The sequence below is a fragment of the Chelonoidis abingdonii genome, chromosome 3, assembly GCF_003597395.2.
Source record: "Chelonoidis abingdonii isolate Lonesome George chromosome 3, CheloAbing_2.0, whole genome shotgun sequence".
In the NCBI taxonomy this organism is placed as follows: Eukaryota; Metazoa; Chordata; order Testudines; family Testudinidae; genus Chelonoidis; species Chelonoidis abingdonii.
The window spans coordinates 100,122,630-100,141,491 of NC_133771.1; the positions used below are offsets into that span (position 1 = coordinate 100,122,630).

Here is an 18,862-nt window from a genome sequence, read left to right on the forward strand (position 1 = left end):
ATATATATATATATATAAATATAAAAAATATAGTTTTTTGGTGAAAAAAATTTCCCTGGAACCTAAACCCCCTATTTACATTAATTCTTATGGGGAAATTGGATTTGCTCAACATCGTTTCGCTTAGTTGAATTTTTCAGGAACATATCTACAAAGTTAAGTGAGGAGTTACTGTATACCTTCGTGACTGGCCCATTCAGCAATTCTGGTTCAGATTTTTTGGCTACAAACTGCCTTGCAAGATAGATTAGCTTCCTTTGACTTCTTGGATTTAAGGAATCTCAAGTTCCTCATACTGAAAATGTGCAATGATTCAAGAATGAAAACATACTTCTGTCAGCCTGCTGTTACAGTACAGGAGTTATGGAGTAACAACGTGTACCTGTTTGAGGACACCTACAAACCCCTAGCTAAAATTTCTTTGCTTTTCTTGTCTCTGTTTTCTACTATGGTGCTGTGTGAGAGAGCATTCAGTGCACTTCATTTCCTGAAAAACAAGTACTGAAAGTGCTAAGTTTCTCTTCTAATTTCACAGGCGATCCAATATCCTGCAAACTTTCCCTTCAAAAAGCTGTTATTGCAAGTAATCTGATCCACACAACAGATGTGGTAAAACCCAGAACTTTTGTCACACTGTATTTCTAACATACAATATAATAGGCTTATGTTTGTTGTTAATATTATTATTGGATTGATTTTTTTGTCAGGTGGAAACTTATTTCAGAAACAATTTGCAGATTTTTTTATTATTATTTGGACTTGTATTACGTCAAAACATTTTTAATTTTACATCAGAATTGTTGTACAACCACTTTTACCAAAAAAAACAAAAGAATAATAAAAAAGACAAGAACATCCAAAGCACCTTATTTCTGTTTCGATTCCATTAGGTCCAGTAATGAATACAGAGAACTGCATTTTTTTTTGAGTCTGCAGAAGAAAACCCAAAACCTTACATAAATAATTTACAATGATTTGGATGTATCTATTACTTTATTAACTTTAGGAAAAATAAATTTTGGGAAAAAAGTGTCAGTATGGACACCAGCAAGAGTTGGTGACCACACTGAGGCCACCTATTCTCAAAGATTGTTAATGTTTCTGAGATTGCTCCCATTAGTTCCTTATGTAGCCTGAGATGAATTTCATCAGAGGCTCTACTGATCTGAATACAGCTAACTTATCTAAATATTCAGCCTGTTCTTTCCTTATTTTGGCTTGCATTCCTTCCCCTTTATTGATCATCACTTCTGTATGTGGTCACTATTAACTCTTGTCAGCAATGACTGAAGCAAAATCGGTTTTAAATACTTCAGCCTTTTTTATGGCATCAGTTATTAACTCTCCTTCCCCACCAAGTAACAGACCTCCACTTTCCTTCATCTGTCTCTCATTCCTAGTGTATATAATGAACCTCTTCTTACTGCCTTCCTATGTCCCGTGCAGGCTGTAACTTGCGTTGTACCTTAGCCTTTCTGCTGTTTTCCAAGAACTTGGACACGTCTTTTGTTCTAAATCCCCAGGTTTGGCAGGGTTCATTTTTTGGCGTTCAGAGCATTACTGGCCTGCTGCTACCTGTGCCTTTTCTCCTGTCTTCCAGCTCCCCCGGGCGCCGCCTTCCTCAGGTTTCCCCAAACGCTGCGCGTGTACGAAACGTGCCCTGCAACAGCGAAGACGCAGCGCGCTGTGTGAGCCATTCGCGCAGGGCCCCCTCCCGGCAACCACAGCACTGGGGGGTTACCAGAGGCACCCCCGTCGGCGCCTCCTTCCCTGCTCCTGCGCGCGCCCGCCGCCAGCGCTGGGATCTGCGCGCGGCGACACCCTCTCCGCCCGCCACGCACAGGCTCCTTGCTAGCGTCTCGCCTCCGCCCGCCCCTCCCGCGCGGGCCGGGCTGAGCCTGGCTGGGGGACGCGGTGCTAGCACGGTTCCGCGCGGCAGCCCGGTCCTAGGCCTGGGATACGCAGGGGAGTCAGCGCCCCTCCCCCGGCCCGAGGCTGGAGCAGAACGGCTGAGCCCAGAGAGCCCGTAGCCCCGCCCCCGCAGAGAACGAGAGGCAGACGACCAGAGCCGCTTAACGCGCGCGCGCTTCTAGGCCTCAGTGCCGTTAGCACCACGCGCCTGCTGCCCCGCCTGCTCACGAGCACAATCAGAGTCACGTGTCCCGCGCCCTGCTGGTGGGGGGTGGCTGAGTCTCTCTGGGGCCGGCAGGGGGCGCTGTAGCAGGCGACACGGCGGCTGCGCCGGGCTCCGGGCGGCCGGTAGCAGCGCTGAGCGATGGTCGGGGAGGATGGAGCTGCTACCCCTGAGGCTGCGCAGCCCCCAGCGGACCCGAGCCCTGGCAGTGGCGGCGGCGGCTACGACGGCAAGTGCGTCTTCTGCAGGATCAGCCGTCGGGAGGAGCCGGGCACCGCGCTGCTGCCCTGCGAGGTGAGGGGAGCCGAGCACCGACCCCGCCCTGCCGGCCTCTGAGCCCTGGCCTCGCGCGCCTCGCCTCGCCTCGCCCTGCGGCCCGGAGGCGTTGTGAGGAGCCGGGACCCCACAATTGAATGTGTCTAAATCGGGGTCTCCGGGCATCGCCCTGCAGAGCCGGCAGTGACAGCGCGGCGCTTGGGCGTGAACCGGCGGCGAGCCCGGGGCGGGCGGCAGGGACCTGGCTAGGGCAGTGTGGCAGACCTGGGGTCTGTCTCCTCTGTCGCTGACCCGTCCCTGTGGGAAGTTGCTGATCCTGCAGTTGAGAGAGAATTTTCTCACAGGTCTGGGAAACAGAGCCCAGGGGCTCCCAAGGGAAGTGCAGGGGTGCCCCAGACTCGACTGAGCAGAAACACTGCGAAAGGTGTGGTGATTCATGACTTTATAGATTATTCTCCATTCTCCTCATTACTGCACAGTAACAAGCAAATAAAGATGTGCAGTCTGTGCTGCAGAGCCAGTGCTGGGATTGTCCAAATCTCAGTAGTTCTAGTTGAATGATCTGTAACTCACCTAATCTACGGTTTTTTCTAGCTAACTAGTCAGTTCAGGGGTTATCTTCATCTGCTGTTTGTTAGTGTCCTGCTGCTTGGAACAATATTTAAACTGGTTTAGTTTAAATCATTCTTCCCTGCCTTGCCCAGAAAGTGGGATAGGTGGGGTCCAACAGTAGAGTATGAGGGTACAACTAAACTTTTTTCAATCTTAACTTTGAGGTTGGGCTGGGGTTTGGGGCAGTAAATGTAGCTTAAAATGTGTATTTGAAAATTAAAATATCTGGTTTATTCTTTATCATTTCACTTAATCTATAGGGAAAATTTAATTTCCAAATGTCAGTAAATGACAGGTTCTTAGTTTTACCCGTAATCATTCTGTAGATTAAATGTTGTGGTACTGGACTAATACAATAATTCACAGATTTAAGTCCTGAACCTGCATGGGGCTCTAAGTAAACACAGGGGTCTGCCTGTATGGAGTTCCTTGTGGGTTTGGGGCCAGCATAGCTAAAATGCTGGAAGATCTCCTACACTAATGTGATGGAGATATTAGTGAAATGTTCATCAGAAAGGCAGTCACTCAAAATTTCTCACTATTCTGAGCGGTATCCTTACAGTAGGAGAGCATCAGAACTTTGGGGAGACCTGGATGAGGAGTGACTGATGATGTAACTATTTACCAGCCTTCTTGCTTTTTGTGGACTAATTCCAATATGCATCTTGTACATCACTGAGATAAATACTTGTGAAGCTAATGCTACAGTTTATAGAACTATAATGTGATTTGAATAACCATAGAGTGCTCCACTGTGTGAATGCCACTTCAGGTCCAGTAAAAGTGATTTTATGTTGTCTGCTGTTTTCTAATATGTTAATTTTAGTAAGAGATTAATATGTTGTTGTTGTTCCATTAGTCTGAAGGCCTAGTCTGTTTTAGAGATATCAGACCTGGGGCCCGACACCATTATCTAGTAGTGCCGATAGAGCATATGGGAAACTGCAAGACTCTAAAGAAAGAGCACATACCACTAGGTAAGACTGTAACTATGGCTATTGCATGAATCAAAAGAAAACAGTTGTGGATCATTGTTTATTCCTGTAGAGATGCATGCCACAGTATATTGTCAATTGCATTGTAGTTTTGAGCATTATTTTGTGGATAAAGATATGTTCTGGGAATGGGTAACACTGTCAGGGTAGATTAATTTAAATCAGTTTTTAATCACGACTTAAATCAGCAAACAGAAAGCACTGATTTTAAGTGATTGATTTAAATCTAGTTTTGCAGGTGTACTTTTGGGAATTCTTTTCCTAAAGAAAGATTGGTATGATTTGGTACTTCATAGTAACCAGAAGGATATGCTATATCTATACATTTAGTCAATATATGACATCACACATTTATTCAGATTCTTAATTATTATATTTCTTTATGTTAGAAATGAGTGAATGATTCACTTCTTGTTTACTGGATGATACATTTTACTTCTGATTTGTCAAACTGTATTTCGAAGGAAGTTGAAATTCAATAAAAATGCACAAACAATATTTTAAAATTGTCTTATTTAACTAAAACAACCTTAACTGTGCTGCATTTGTTTTAAAAAAAAGCCTATTACAACAAATTTTAATTTAAAATGGATTTCTTAAACAAAACACAGAGTATCTGTAGTTAGTGCATTGAACTGATTGGCACTGGTCACCATGTCCTTCAGGATTTTAGAACTAGTAAGTATCATCCTTTCACACCTAGTTTTTATTCATAGATTGGAAGAAGAAAACATGCTTTCCTGCTTTTTTCAACTTCTGATTGGTTTCTCAACTTTGAATGAACTAGTCCTTGAATTGAGCAAATTGAATAAACTGAAATGTAGAAAATATTCTCTCTGCACCTGCAGAAGAGGCAAATGCTATCAAAGGCTGGCTTAGAACATTTTCAAACCCTGCTTCTAACAGTTAGCGAGTGTATTCCACCAGTTCACTGGTTTGATTTTTCTTTAAAACTATGGAAGCAAATATGTACTGCTTGAATATTTATTTCAATTATTTTAATAGGTTATATTAAGTTTAGGTAAAGGCCTTGACATAGGTTGTCAAAGTATATTTAATTATTGTAATAAACCTTTAAAAATTAAATTTGAAAAGGCTGATTTAAATTTAAAAAGTCAATTTTTTTTGTTTTGTTTTATGAAGAGATCACTGGTTTTCCTCCATCCCAGTATCAGAGGATTACTGGATAGTAGTATATTAGGGCTTGTTTACACAGGGAATTTGACAGGCATAGCTATAGCAGAATAGTTATAATTATTCTGCTGTGGCTATGGTGGTATAAGTCCTCTGGGTGGATACTCTGTTTTGGGTTAATAATTCTACTGTAGCTATGTCAGTCAATTTGCCGGTGTATACAAGCCCTAAGATCCAAGAATATAGCTATTTCTTCTTGTTTGAAGTTGCAGATGTAGTTCAGATTGGTTGAAAATCTTTGTTAATGCTTTTCGTAAAACCTTTTTTTCTTTTGGAGAATGGAGAGAGAAGAAATGGAAGGTATTTTATTACTAGCCTTACTACCCGGGCTAAATTGGGATTTTGTTTATTAATGATGTTGGAAAGATAGTACAGTTTCTAAAGCTAGGTGCAGTTTCAGTGAGAACAGATGCCTTTTTTTGGTTTGGTTTGGTATTTTTAATCAGCTTGTAGTATTCATAAAATGTCAAAGATTTTCTGGTTTAAAAAATCCTGGCCACGCTCCATGATTGCTTTAGTCTGCAAGAAATGTTCTGATTAGCTATGTGTGTTAAGCATCAGAGAGAGAGACTATGAAATGTTTATTCTTGTTAACGTGAACGTTAATTTTTGTCCTGAGTTTCTCATTCAACCTAGTTAAACCTCAAGAAAGTTTAAAAAAAACAAAAAAAAACAAACCCCAAGAATTTTAAAAATGAATCTGAAAGATTCTGGATTAACAGTCCTAGTCCTTGTGTATTCTGGCATTTTTTCTTAACATCTCTTACTGTTTCACTAACATCAGTGCAGCTTGGAGTACTAGGGCTTGGCTACACTCACACTTTACAGCGCTGCAAGTTTCGCGCTCAGGGGTGTGAAAAAACACCTCCCTGAGTGCTGCAAGATACAGCGCTGTAAAGCGTCAGTGTAATCAGGGCGGCAGCGCTGGGAGCGTGGCTCCCAGCTCTGCACGCTACACCCATAAAGGATGTGGTTTACATGCAGCGCTGGGAGAGCTGTCTCCCAGCACTGCCTCTCCGACCACACTCACACTTCAAAGCGCTGCCACGGCAGCGCTCTGAAATTCGAAGTGTAGCCATACCCTTAGTATAGGCTGGCCTTTGTCCTGTTTGCTGCTGTCAGACTTTAAGAAAAATGCTAGGCCCTAGAGATTGAAGTCCAGCAGCTATCTATAAAACAGATAATCACTGGGGGCAACAGAGAAAACTTCCTCATTCTGACCCACTAATATTCATCAGCATTGGCCTAGAGGTTTTAGGCACGAGAAGATAAATTTTTGGCCTTGCTGAAGCTGCCAAAAATGGTGCCAAAATATGGGTGGAAGTTTTTTGATGTGGAAGTTTGACCACTAAAGTGGATGGACACCACCTTTGCATTTCACTTTCATCATCAGACAGCCACATCTAACAATCTGCACTAGATACAAATCAGTGAAGGGTTTGTATTTAATTATCACTCCTATGAGTTTTCCAATTTATCCCTGCTACTAAATTGTTAAAAATTTTAAAACAGTATTTTACAAAACAATTTTATGGACTGGAAGAGTTTGGGGCTGTTACAGAGAAGTACCCATTTTTTTAGATTTCTCATTATTTAGAGGCATTTAGTGCATTACATTTAGAGTTTACATTCAATTTAACCTCTTTTCTACTTAGTGGAGAAAATGATGGAAGCTGGAAAGAACATCCTTCAGCAAAATAATTTTACTGACTTGAACGATATAAGGTATATAACTTGCTTTCTGGATATATCTAGTACACTACTGACTTTTTTTTACAACAGTACTTAGTCTGATAGTGGTAGCAAGAGCGGCATTGTTAATTGAGAGAAATACCCTTGGGAATTGATTAGGATTTGAAATACAGCGTGAGCTCTCTGGTAGAATGCACAAACATGGGACCATAAACTGTTCTTCCACTGATACATTTTTAGTGCAGAGTTAATTTGATTTGACTGTTTGGTAAAATATAGCATGATTCTATATGAAATTAGTTTCCTGTTTGTTTTCTAGAACATGTTGAATGTAGCAAAATAGTGTTGCAGTTTGAGGTTTGTCTATGGCCAGGCCTTGGGGAAAACTTTAAACTAACTTCAGAAGGCTGCCCTGACCAGGTGCCAATAGCATGCTTTGGAGTCCAAAGTAGAGATGAACTTCCTGGCCTTATCCATATGGAACCCTGGGTCTCTATTTGAGATGAGTTTGAATGTGGTTGAGCTTATGCTAGTCTCAAATGCTGTTTTAAAGAATTTGTTTGAAAAGAGTTGGGGCCCTGCCATGCTAGCAAGCAAAAGCGTGTTTCAGATATCATAAGTGCTTTAAAACTATATTTAAATACTTTGGGCTTGAACCATGTTTCCCAGAATGGATAGGCACATATTTTTGTGGCTGAAGAAGTTGGAGGGTACCTTTCATTTAGGAGACAGCTTATTGCTGATTTCACTGTTAGATGTGATGCATTTTTGGTAGTATGTTAAAATCTTCTTTTTCTTAATAGGAAAATATATTTAACTGCCAACATTGTGAGAAATAATCCCCTAAATTGAGATGTTGTCTTGACAGCCTGAGTGAAGGAAGGGGTATTAATGTTACTGTATGAACCCTTGACTTAAACAAATAAAAATACCCCTTAACACATATTATAGTTTCTGTCATTTCAATTTTATGACTTTTTGTGGGGGGAAAAGCAGTGAAAATTAAAAAAAAAAGTTTGGTCACATAAATATTTGTGTTTGCTGCTAGATCTGTGAAGTAATTCTGGTACTCCAGACAAAAATCTACAGTTCAACACAATCAGCCCGTGACATAGTTTTAAGATGTTCTAGCCTCTGTCTGAATTAATGCAGCTGTTTTTTTCCCCTCCTCCACTCTTCTCAAGGATGGGATTCCACTGGCCTCCATTCTGCTCAATATCTCACTTACATCTTCATGTCCTGGCCCCAGCCAGTCAGTTGGGATTCTTGTCCAGGATGATATACAGAATCAATTCCTATTGGTTTATCACGGTAAGTGCAGCACAGTTGGTTTGGTAGGTTTCCAGCTGCAAGCATAAAATGTGAAAGCTTTCAAATGATTTGAAATAGTGATCTGCTCGGGTCTAATTTTAATGCCTGATCCAAATCCGATGTGCCCCATGGCCAATCTAAACCATACCCAAGCCTCAGAGGTAGAGTTGTTTTCAGACCTAGCCCAACTTGAATCCAATACTTCCCTCTGAATCTGAATTATTGTTACCCCCACATCCTGGGGGCTCAATATGGTAAGCGCTGCTTTTTTCCATGCCTGCAATCCATCTCTGGTGAAGTTGGGACAGTTGCTGTGCTGTGGAGTGAGTGTGCCAACGAGTCATAGAAATTCCCACTCCTCTTCATACACAGCACAGCAAGGTGTCAGTGGGCAGCAAGAACAGGGCATGCAGCTGTTGGTGCACCGACCCCATGGGTAGGAGAAGGAGATTAGAGCCTACTCAACACAAGCCTGAGATGTTTCAACTGTTTTCAGATCTAACCTAACACTTATAGTCGGGTCCCACTGGGTTCGGGTCATAGAGTTTAAGACCATAAGGGACCATTGTGATCATCTGATCTGACCTACATGTTGTAGGTCACGGAACTGCATCCACTCACTCCAGTAATAGACCTGTAGCCTCTGGGTGAGTTACTGAAGTCCTCAAATCATGATTAAAAGACTTAGGTTACAGAGAATCCACAGTTTACACTAGTTAACCCGCAGTTGCCCTGTGCTGCAGAGGAAGGGTTGCAAGGTTCTAGTTTGAAATGTATAATACAATGCAAAAATCTTTAGTTATCCATGTTAAAACTACTGTTTGAACAGTTATTTTGAGGAAGACATTTGTATAATTTTTAATTCGGGATTACTTATATCTTCCTTGAGCAAATGTCAAGGTAAAACTCAGTGTGCTTTACTTGATCGTTTACAACCTTTTCCTTTTTAAGGCAAATGTGGTGTTAAAATATGAGTAGTACAAACTACTGTATAGTTTTAGATCTAATATATGGCCTATATTAAAAATGCAAATACAGTAAAACTTGGAAACAAGAAAAAATACTTGTGACCAGTGTGGTAGCCTAAGAGACTGTTCATAGAATGTCAGAGTTGGCAGGGACCTCAGGAGGTCATCTAGTCTAGCCCCCTGCTCAAAGCAGGACCAATCCCCAAACAGATTTTTGCCTCAGATCCCTAAATGGCCCCCTCAAGGATTGAACTCACAACCCTGGGTTTAGCAGGCTGGTGCTCACACCACTGAGGTATCCCTCACTCAGTTAATGGGATACATAGCATTTCACCAGTTCAGTCCTGCTTGAGTGAAAAGTTACTGCCATCTGATGGCTGCTGTTCAGTCGCTTATATGCTGTTTTGCTGGTCTCAGTCCAGTCCACAAATGTCCACTTCACAAAAAATTTTCTGTTGCAGCAAAAGTACCAAATATTGCCAAATCTCCACTAAGATCGGTAAGAGCAGAATTGGCATGGAGACTGAATAATTGACTAATCTTGAGAAGTTATCTTTTAAGAGTTGAGGCATGCTGGCAGGGCAGGGTGGAGAAGGCTTCTGGGCTACAGCTGTGCTGAATAAAGAGAAAAACCTACACTTTTAGTACAGCAGCACTATCCTGTTAAGTGAGACAGACCCTCCACATAAGAGCTAGAAAAATCCCTGTCTTGCCTTTGGCTTAAGGGAGTGTTGCTGGGACATAGGATCTGTAAAGGTGAATAAAAAGCCAAGAGAGGGCTTTTTCTGAGATGACATTATAAAGATAAATACAAATAACATAAAATGGAAAACATACTTGAATGTTTGACACTTGATTTTGAAAGAATGGAAATCAAGATTCAGAATTACATTAAATTATAGAACTCAAAATTTAATTACCTAACTTTAATAGCAAATGAACTGTTTGAGTATTTAACCTTGTTTAATTGTCCTCACCAGGTGAGCTTGGTAACATGCTAAAGGTCTGGTTTCCCATAACAGTTAGCAAGTATATTAATATCTTGAAGGCAAATGTTGAGGCACTTAAGTGGCGTGCGTTTTTAGGTTCCGGTACCCAGTGAGTCTCAGTAAGATCTCAGATGCATGTTCAAATGAAAAGGATAACTTAATAGGACTGGCAGAAAAGGTCAGAAATACCCTAGGCTCCCAATTACAATTGTCAACCGAGTTGCTCCTAGCTTGGCTCTTAAGGGCCATCTAAAATAGGTTTAGGGCTCCTCATGCCTAATACCTAGTGTGCCCCAGTTTAGTCTGCTGAAGGAATTTGGATATCTCTAGAAATCCTTTAGTAAGTTCCACATTATGTCTCACTTGGGGCCCTCTCCACATTGTTCTTCCATGTTGATGAGTCACCCGTAGGCTGCCCTACCTTTGCTTGGCTAGGTGTCCAAGTATGAAGTCAACAGCAGTACCAGCTCCTTGTGCCCCAGCTTTCATAACTCAGCTGTTTCTAAGCATACTTCTCTTAGGTTTCCAAAACACCTGCCTGGGTGACCCACACATGACCAGTCATCATCCCAATTGCCTCAAAACTTTCTCCTTTTTCTACTGAACTACTAACCTTCCAGTGGTAGAGGGAGAAAACTAGTGAATCTATTGCTCTAGCAGATTTAACTTCTGGTTTACATCCTGGCTATGTGAAGCAAGAAGCACTCACTGTTCTGCTTAATGTATCTGGTACACATTCACCTTAAACTAAGGGTATGTCTGCACTACGAAATTAGGTTGATTTAATAGAAGTTGATTTTTTTAGAAATTGATTTGATACAGTCAATTGTGTGTGTGTGTCCCCACTAAGCGCATTGAGTCGGCGGGGTGCGTCCACAGTATCGAGGCTAGCGTTGACTTTCAGAGCATTGCACTGTGGTAGCTATCCCACAGTTCCCACAGTCTCTGCCGCCCATTGGAATTCGGGTTTGAGCTCCCAGTGCCTGACGGGGCAAAAGCATTATTGCAAGTGGTTCTAGGTACATGTTGTCAGGCCCCCCTCCCTCCCTCCGTGAAAGCAATGGCAAAAAATCGTTTCTCGCCATTTTTCCTGAGTTACCCATGCAGACAACATACCATGGCAAGGATGGTGCCCGCTCAACTCACTGTCAACGTATGTCTCCTGGGTGCTGCTGGCAGATACAGTACTGCAGTGCTACACAGCAGCATCCCCTTGCCTTGCGGATGGCAGATGGTACAATACGACTGCCAGCTGTCGTCTTCGTCCCGTGGGTGCTCCTGGCCGGCCTTGGTGAGGTCGGTCGGAGGCAGCTGGACAAAAATGGGAATGACTCCAGGTCATTCTCTTCTTTAAGTTTCGTCTAAGGGAGATTCAGTCCTGCCTGGAATATCATGCCAGCTGGAGGCTTCTGCCTCATGCTGCTTTCCCAGTCGGCAGCACCATGCGGTCGCACCTATGCCTTGCTTCCATGGCTCATGAAGCCTGGACAGTAGTAAGGAGCAGTTCAACTATAGGCTGAGCAAGTGCATAAGGGTGGTAGAATGTGCCTTTGGACATTTAAAAGCTCGCTGGCTCAGTTTACTGACTCGGTTAGACCTCAGCAAAACCAATATTCCCATCATCGTTATTGCTTGCTGTGTGTTCCACAATATCTGTGAGAGTAAGGGGTAGATGTTTATGGTGGGATGGGAAGTTGAGGCAAATCGCCTGGCTGCTGATTACGTGCAGTCAGACACCAGGGTGGTTAGAAGAGCACATCAGGGCGCGCTGTGCATCAGAGAAGCTTTGAAAAGCAGTTTCATGACTGGCCAGGCTACAGTGTGAAAGTTCTTATGTTTCTCCTTGACGAAAACCTGCCCCCTTGATTCACTCTACTTCCCTATAAGCCAACTGTCCTCCCCTCCTGCCTTTGATCTCCGTTTGCAGAGGCAATAAAGTCATTATTGTTTCAAATTCATGCATTCTTTATTAATTCATCACAGAAATGAGGGGATAACTGCCAAGGTAGCCCGGGAGGGGTGGGGAAGGAGGGAAGCGCAACGGTGGGGTAATTGTAGGGGCACCCCCTAGAATGGCATGCAGCTCATCATAGAAGTGGCATGTCTGGGGTTCTGACCAGGAGTGGCCATTTGCCTCTCTGGTTCTTTGGTAGGCTTCATGCGGCACTGCTGTGGGTCCCCGTTATAACTTTTATCCTTCATGTCCTTGGAGATTTTTTCAAATATTTGAGCATTTCATCTTTTGGAATGGAGTTTGGATAGCATGGATTAGTCTCCCCATAGAGCGATCAGATGCAGTACCTCCTGTTTGGTCCATGCTGGAGCTCTTTTGTGATTCTGGGACTCCGTGGTCACCTGTGCTGATGAGCTCTGCATGGTTACCTGGGCTGATCAGCTCGCTACGCTGGCTAAACAGGAAATGAAATTCAAAAGTTAGTGGGGCTTTTCCTGTCTACTTGGCCAGTGCATCTGAGTTAAGAACATAAGAACGGCCATACTGCATCAGACCAAAGGTCCATCTAGCCCAGTATCTGTCTATCGATAGTGGCCAATGCCAGGTGCCCCAGAGGGAATGAAGCCAACAGGCAGTGATCAAGTGATCTCTCTCCTGCCACCCATCTCCATCCTCTGATGAACAGAGGCTAGGGACACCATTCTTAACCCTTCCTGGCTAATAGCCATTTGTGGACTTAGCCACCATGAATTTATCCAGTTCCCTTTTAAACATTGTTATAGTCCCAGCCTTCACAACCTCCTCAGGTGGGAGTTCCACAATTAACTGTGCGCTGTGTGAAGAAGAACTTCCTTGGATTTGTTTTTAAACCTGCTACTGTTTGTTTCATTTGATGACCCCTAGTTCATGTATTATGGGAATAAGTAAATAACTTTTCCTTATCCACTTTCTCCACATCACTCATGATTTTATATGCCTATCATATCCCCCACTTAGTCTCTTTCCAAGCTGAAGAGCCTAGCCTCTTTAATCTTTCCTCATATGAGATCCTCTCCAACCCCTAATCATTTTAGTTGCCCTTTTCTGAAACTTTTCTAGGGCTAGAATATCTTTTTTTTGAAGTGAGGAGACCACATCTGTACACAGTATTCGAGATGTGGGCATACCATGGATTTATATAAGGGCAATAATATATTCTCAGTTCTTATTCTCTATCCCCTTTTTATGATTCCTAACATCCTGTTTGCTTTTTTGACCGCCTCTTTGCGCCACTTGCGTGGACATCTTCAGAGAACTATCCACAATGACGCAAGATCTTTTTCCTGACTCGTTGTAGCTAAATTAGCCTCCATCATATTACTATGTATAGTTGGTAGTTATTTTTCCAATTGCATCACTACATTTATCCACATGAAATTTCATTTGCCATTTTGTTGCCCAATCCACTTAGTTTTGTGAGATCTTTTTGAAGTTCTTCACAATCTGCTTTGGTCTTAACTATCTTGAGTAGTTTAATATCATCTGCGAACTTTGCCACCTCACTGTTTACCCCCTTTCTCTGGATCATTATGAATAAGTTGAATAGGATCTGGTTCCGAGGATCCCTTGGGGAACACCACTAGTTACTCCTCTCCATTCTGAGAATTTACCATTAATTCCTACCCTTTGTTCCTGTCTTTTAACCAGTTCTCAATCCATGAAAGGACCTTCCCTTTTATCTCATGAGAGCTTAATTTATGTAAGAGCCTTTGGTGAGGGACCTTGTCAAAGGCTTTCTGGAAATCTAAGTGCGCTATGTCCACTGGATCTCCCTTGTCCACGTGTTTGTTGACCCTTTCAAAGAACTCTAATAGATTAGCTACATACATTAGCTAACTTCCAGTCATTGGGTGTCCAGAGCGGTTACAATGGAGCAGTGTGGGACAGCCAATACTGTCGAATTGCATTGACACTACCCCAAATTCGAGCCAACAGAGTCGATTTCAGCGCTAATCCCTTTGTCGGGGAGGAGTACAGAAACCGATTTTAAAAGCCCTTTAAATCAACAAAAATGGTTTGTTCATGTGGATGGGTGCAGGGTGCTAAATTCAACCTAAACTCATAGTGTAGTCCAGGGCTAAATGTGTTGCTTTCAGTGGGATATTCTGGATTTATGGAAGACCAGTTATTAACCTGGAGATCCATTGGTCATAGGGTTAATATCTTGCTTCTTTTTTCCTGCAGGCTGAACAGCTGATTGAACGACTGCAGACTGAAAATGTTGCCAGTTGAAAGCACCTTGCCTAGTTCTGGATCACAAATCAATTTAGATTTTGTTCTTTGAACTCTGATTAAGATTACACAGTTTGGTGCAACTATTTAAGTTTTTTTTTTTTTTTTAAGAAAAGGAAAAGCTTGAATTGATTGCCTATTCCTTCAGGGCAAGAAACTTTTGATTGTCTACCTAATTCTTAATGTATGTATACTCAAGTTTTCTGATAATAGATGCAAAATATTTGACTGGAAAATAGAGTAATATATAAAACACTAGTTCTAGTAAAACAGAGTATAAACAGTAATGGTTTGAATGTATTAAAACTGGGAAAATTTTCAACAGTAAGTATTAATAGCATGTACACTGTACCAAGTTGAATGCTTAAAAGTGGAATCTAGCTTTTTTATTTAAAAAAAAAAAATTGGGGAATGCAATAGTGTTTAAAACGTACAGGTTTCCTTTAGTACTTGCATGAGTTATGCTGGTGATGTCTAGTTCTTAGTAGGTACAGTGCTAAAGATAGACACTACTGTTTTTTGGTGCTAAACCATCACTGTATCTTGCATGGTAATGGTCTGTAGCAAGTGCTAAACATAACATATTGAGCCCAGAATATGAAGATGCTTTAGAACATAGAATTTAGTTTAAATGTGCGTAGGAATGTTTATATGATGGACTTGGATTGAGATTGTTACTTGTCTTGAATATTAATTCTCTAAATAATTTAACTGTACATTTAAAAATCTTGTCAAGAGTTTGGATGGATTGAATTAACACACTTGCCTCTGGGAATCAAGTTTAAACTAGAACCTAGATCAAGGACTTGTCTACACAGTGCATTAGTCAGCACTGCAAGAGCAGGGTGTAAATTCTAGTGTACATTACTCTGTTGCATACTAACTAGCCTGTGTGGCTCCTGCTGGAACGCACTAAAAGATCCCTAGCGTGTGTGAATGTAGTCCTGTTTCAAACAGTACTACATTCACACACACTAGGGATCTTTTAATGCAGTGGTCCCCAACGCGGTGCCCGCGGGCTCCATGGCGCCCGCTGGGGCATCTATCTGCACCTGCCTACTGGCCCGCGGACAAGCATCCACCGAAATGCTGCCGAAAAGCATCAACGTCAAGAAGTATTGCTGCCGAAATGCTGCTGAAAAGCAGCGTCATCAAGAGGCGTTGACACTGTTTTTCGGCGGCATTTCAGTGGTGACGCCTCTTGACGTTGCCGCTTCTCGTGGCATTTTGGCAGATGCTTGTCTGCCGGCCACGGTCCTCAGTGTCTCGTCGTTTGGTGCCCACCAGATGAAAAAGGTTGGGGACCACTGTTTTAGTGCATGCCAGTGAGGTTCCCATGGGCCAGTTTGCAACATGGTAGTGTGCACTAGAATTTTACATCCTTCTCGTGCAGACGAACACACTGGGTAGACAAGGCCTAACATATGGTTCTACTGAATGTCACTTGGATTTACTTATGCCATGGCTAAATTTGATTCCTAACTATTATAGGTCACAAGATAAATTGTTCATTGATGATGGGTCTTGTTCTTGAGCTCACCACACACAACTACCATATAATCTGATAGATTTTGGCATATCTGGGACTCAGGCAAAGCCCAAATCTGAAATATTCATGTGATGCGGTGTCAAAGAGTTGCATGAGGAGGTGTTCACAGGGCCTGTCTGCACTGTGTCTGGCTTTAGCCAGTTCTGTCGGTCCCTCATTTTTATGAGCACCAAATTAGTTCAGATCATTTGAAAAGAAAAAATTTCAGGATAATAATCTTATCCCGTGTTTGTTTGGTGTTTTTTTTGTTGGTTTGTTTCTACCAAACCATTTTGCATTTACCTAATTGAAACCAGTGCCCTTAGCATCTACATGTTAACAGCCAAGGAAGTGGTTATCTAATGCACCTGCAGGTTTCTCTGAGAAATCTTGAAGTGCTTGCCAAGGATCCTGTTGTCTTACTGATGCAATGTTTTGTAATGTTTTATTTATGTAACACCTTACTTGTATATAGTACTTGAAGTGTTAAGAATATGCAGACCAAAGAACAAAATTCCCTGCCATAAAGAGCTTACTTCTGTCTCTCTTTTCTCTGAGACATTGCACTTAGGCTGTCTCTGCAGTTGGAGCTGAGGGTGTGGTTCCTGGACATACTTGTGCTAGCTTTGCTTAAGTTAGCATGCTAAAAATAGCAGTGTAATTTATGGTAGGGGGGGAGGCCTGAGCTGTGGCATGAGCTAGCTGTCCTGCTTGTATCCCACCCAGACGTTACCTTCTCAAGGCAGCTAGCCCATGCTGCCACTTGCTGCTGCCTGTGTGACTCTGGCTACACTGCTATTTTTAGCATGCTAGATTGATCAAAGCTAGCACCTGTACATCTACCGGAGCTGGGAAACGCATCTTCAGCTCCAAATATAGATGCCATGTTAGTGTCTTGATCCTCTTCTTACAGGGGATTGCCTTGTAACTTGCAGTACTTTGGAGTCTGGTTTATTTCAGAATGGTGCTAGGAAGACTTCGACTCATTCCTTTCAATAATTAGGGAATCAACTCACACATCCTGACTTGATTAAAATATTAGGATGCCAATATATTAACATCTTTTTTTAAAACAGTGTTAAAAATACTGCTCATGAATATTGTGGTAGTGAGGTAATTTATGTAACTATACTTTACTGATATGCATCATTACAAGCTACTTTTATGAGCCAGTTTTAAAATATTGTGGAAAAGCTTAATAAAAACCAGAAGTAGTAAATGTTAACCTAGGCTTCTTGGAATATTTTATAATTCGGTCAGAGGTAGATGGTTGAATTTAACTGTTTTATTCTTAGGTGTCATACCTTTGCAGAGCTGCTAAAATGTGAAAATGAAAAGTATCTTAACTCTGGTATAGAAAATGTAGACAGGGTCACATTCAGTGCTTAAAATGAAACTCTAGTGAGACAGATGGTGCTGGAAACCGTTAATGGGAAACGGAAACTTTCACTTCTGGGTTGCTAGTTCCAATTCAGTCTAGGTTGGTAATGGCAAAACTACAAAACCACATTGCCATTTAATGGCTGTTCAGTGGCTTACGTAAACAAAATTTAGTTTTAATCAAGTTCATAGGGGATGGGTATTTACATCACAAAGAACACCATAATTAACAATTACTCCCTTTTTTTGATAGATACTAAGGTCAAAGACTGAATGACCTTTTCACCAACTAAAGACTAAACCTTTATAGCTGAGTCATAGTCAGGTTTGTGTGTGGCAGTAGACACTACTGTTGCCCTGTTAGACGTGCCCTTGCCCATACTGTCATTCTTCCCAGGGTAAAATTAAATTGGGAATTTAGTGTACAGTGTATGCTCAACTGTACTTGTAAAATGAGACTGTCTCTTTCCAGAGTAGAATGTATAAACAGGACAGCCTTACTCAGCTGTGTATATTTAGAATTGCCTATTCAATTTTAGTTAATAAATTTTTACCTCCTGAAAAATCAGCACCTCATATCAAGAGTTAGATTTTATTACATCTTGAGCATCAATGGAATTTTGTAAATTCCAGCCAGTTATATGTGTGCAAACCTCACTCGACACAATAGGGTTGTAAGGGTGTAGTGAGGGCATAATTTTGCCTGCAAAATCCCTTTTTTGTGATGTGCAAGATTGAAAGAAGCCAACTTGATTCTGAGATTAGATTGTTTACAGGGCTGGCTGTTAACATTTAATTGTAAATGGAGCTACATAAATTGAGACAAACAGAACCTCACACTGCTTTTCTTAGGCCATGTCTACACTAGCACGTCGGCACAATTTTTATCTCTCGGGATGTGAAAAAACACTCTAAGCAACGAGTTTTGCCAATGTAAGCACTTGGGTGCACAGCTCTATGTTGATGGGACAGCATCTCCCGTCGACATAGCTACCGCCAATCGTTGAGCTGGTTTTATGTCGACAGGAGAGCTTCCTCCTGTTGGCATAATATGGTTACACGCGTGATCTTAGTGGCACAGCTGTATTGGTACAGCTCTGCTGCTGTAAGCTTGACAGCGTAGATATGGAGAAGTACTTCTCAGTGTAGATTTTCACTTTGTTTCCTTTGGGGGCTGACTAAGTTCATGGTGGACCTGTTGGGAGTAGTAAGTTTGCTTCTTGAAAAGGGCACTGTCAGTGTTAATAACAAATAAAGTAAAAAAAATTTTCTGATAGAATCTTTTCGTCTCCTGATTCCTTAAAGCTCCCTGCTCCTTGTGGATATTTATAAGGATTTTATTTTTAGTAAGACAGTGGATAGGCTTGTTCCTTTTCTTCTCCTCCGCTTGTTTCTCCCACCCTCTTTAATAGCACTGAAATAAAGGCTTCCCTCATTCCCTAAGAAATGAACACCACTCTAGCTACCTCTGTTCATGGGGATGCTCCATGGAAGCCTGGGAAGTAGTCTCAGCTGCCTCAACCACTGTTCCTTTGTGGACCCCTGTGGGAGCCTGGAG

At 42.0% G+C, this 18,862-nt stretch overlaps 1 protein-coding gene across 1 annotated transcript; it reads left to right on the forward strand.

Annotated features, from left to right (window-relative positions):
• Window positions 1-1,867: 1,867 nt before the first annotated feature.
• HINT3 (histidine triad nucleotide binding protein 3) lies at window positions 1,868-17,149 on the forward strand. The gene is made up of 5 exons (XM_032782640.2): window positions 1,868-2,428; window positions 3,882-3,999; window positions 6,867-6,936; window positions 8,088-8,214; window positions 14,349-17,149. Exons 1-5 carry the CDS (start codon window positions 2,276-2,278, stop codon window positions 14,394-14,396), a joined length of 516 nt encoding a protein of 171 aa, XP_032638531.1. The 5' UTR covers window positions 1,868-2,275; the 3' UTR covers window positions 14,397-17,149.
• Window positions 17,150-18,862: the final 1,713 nt, after the last annotated feature.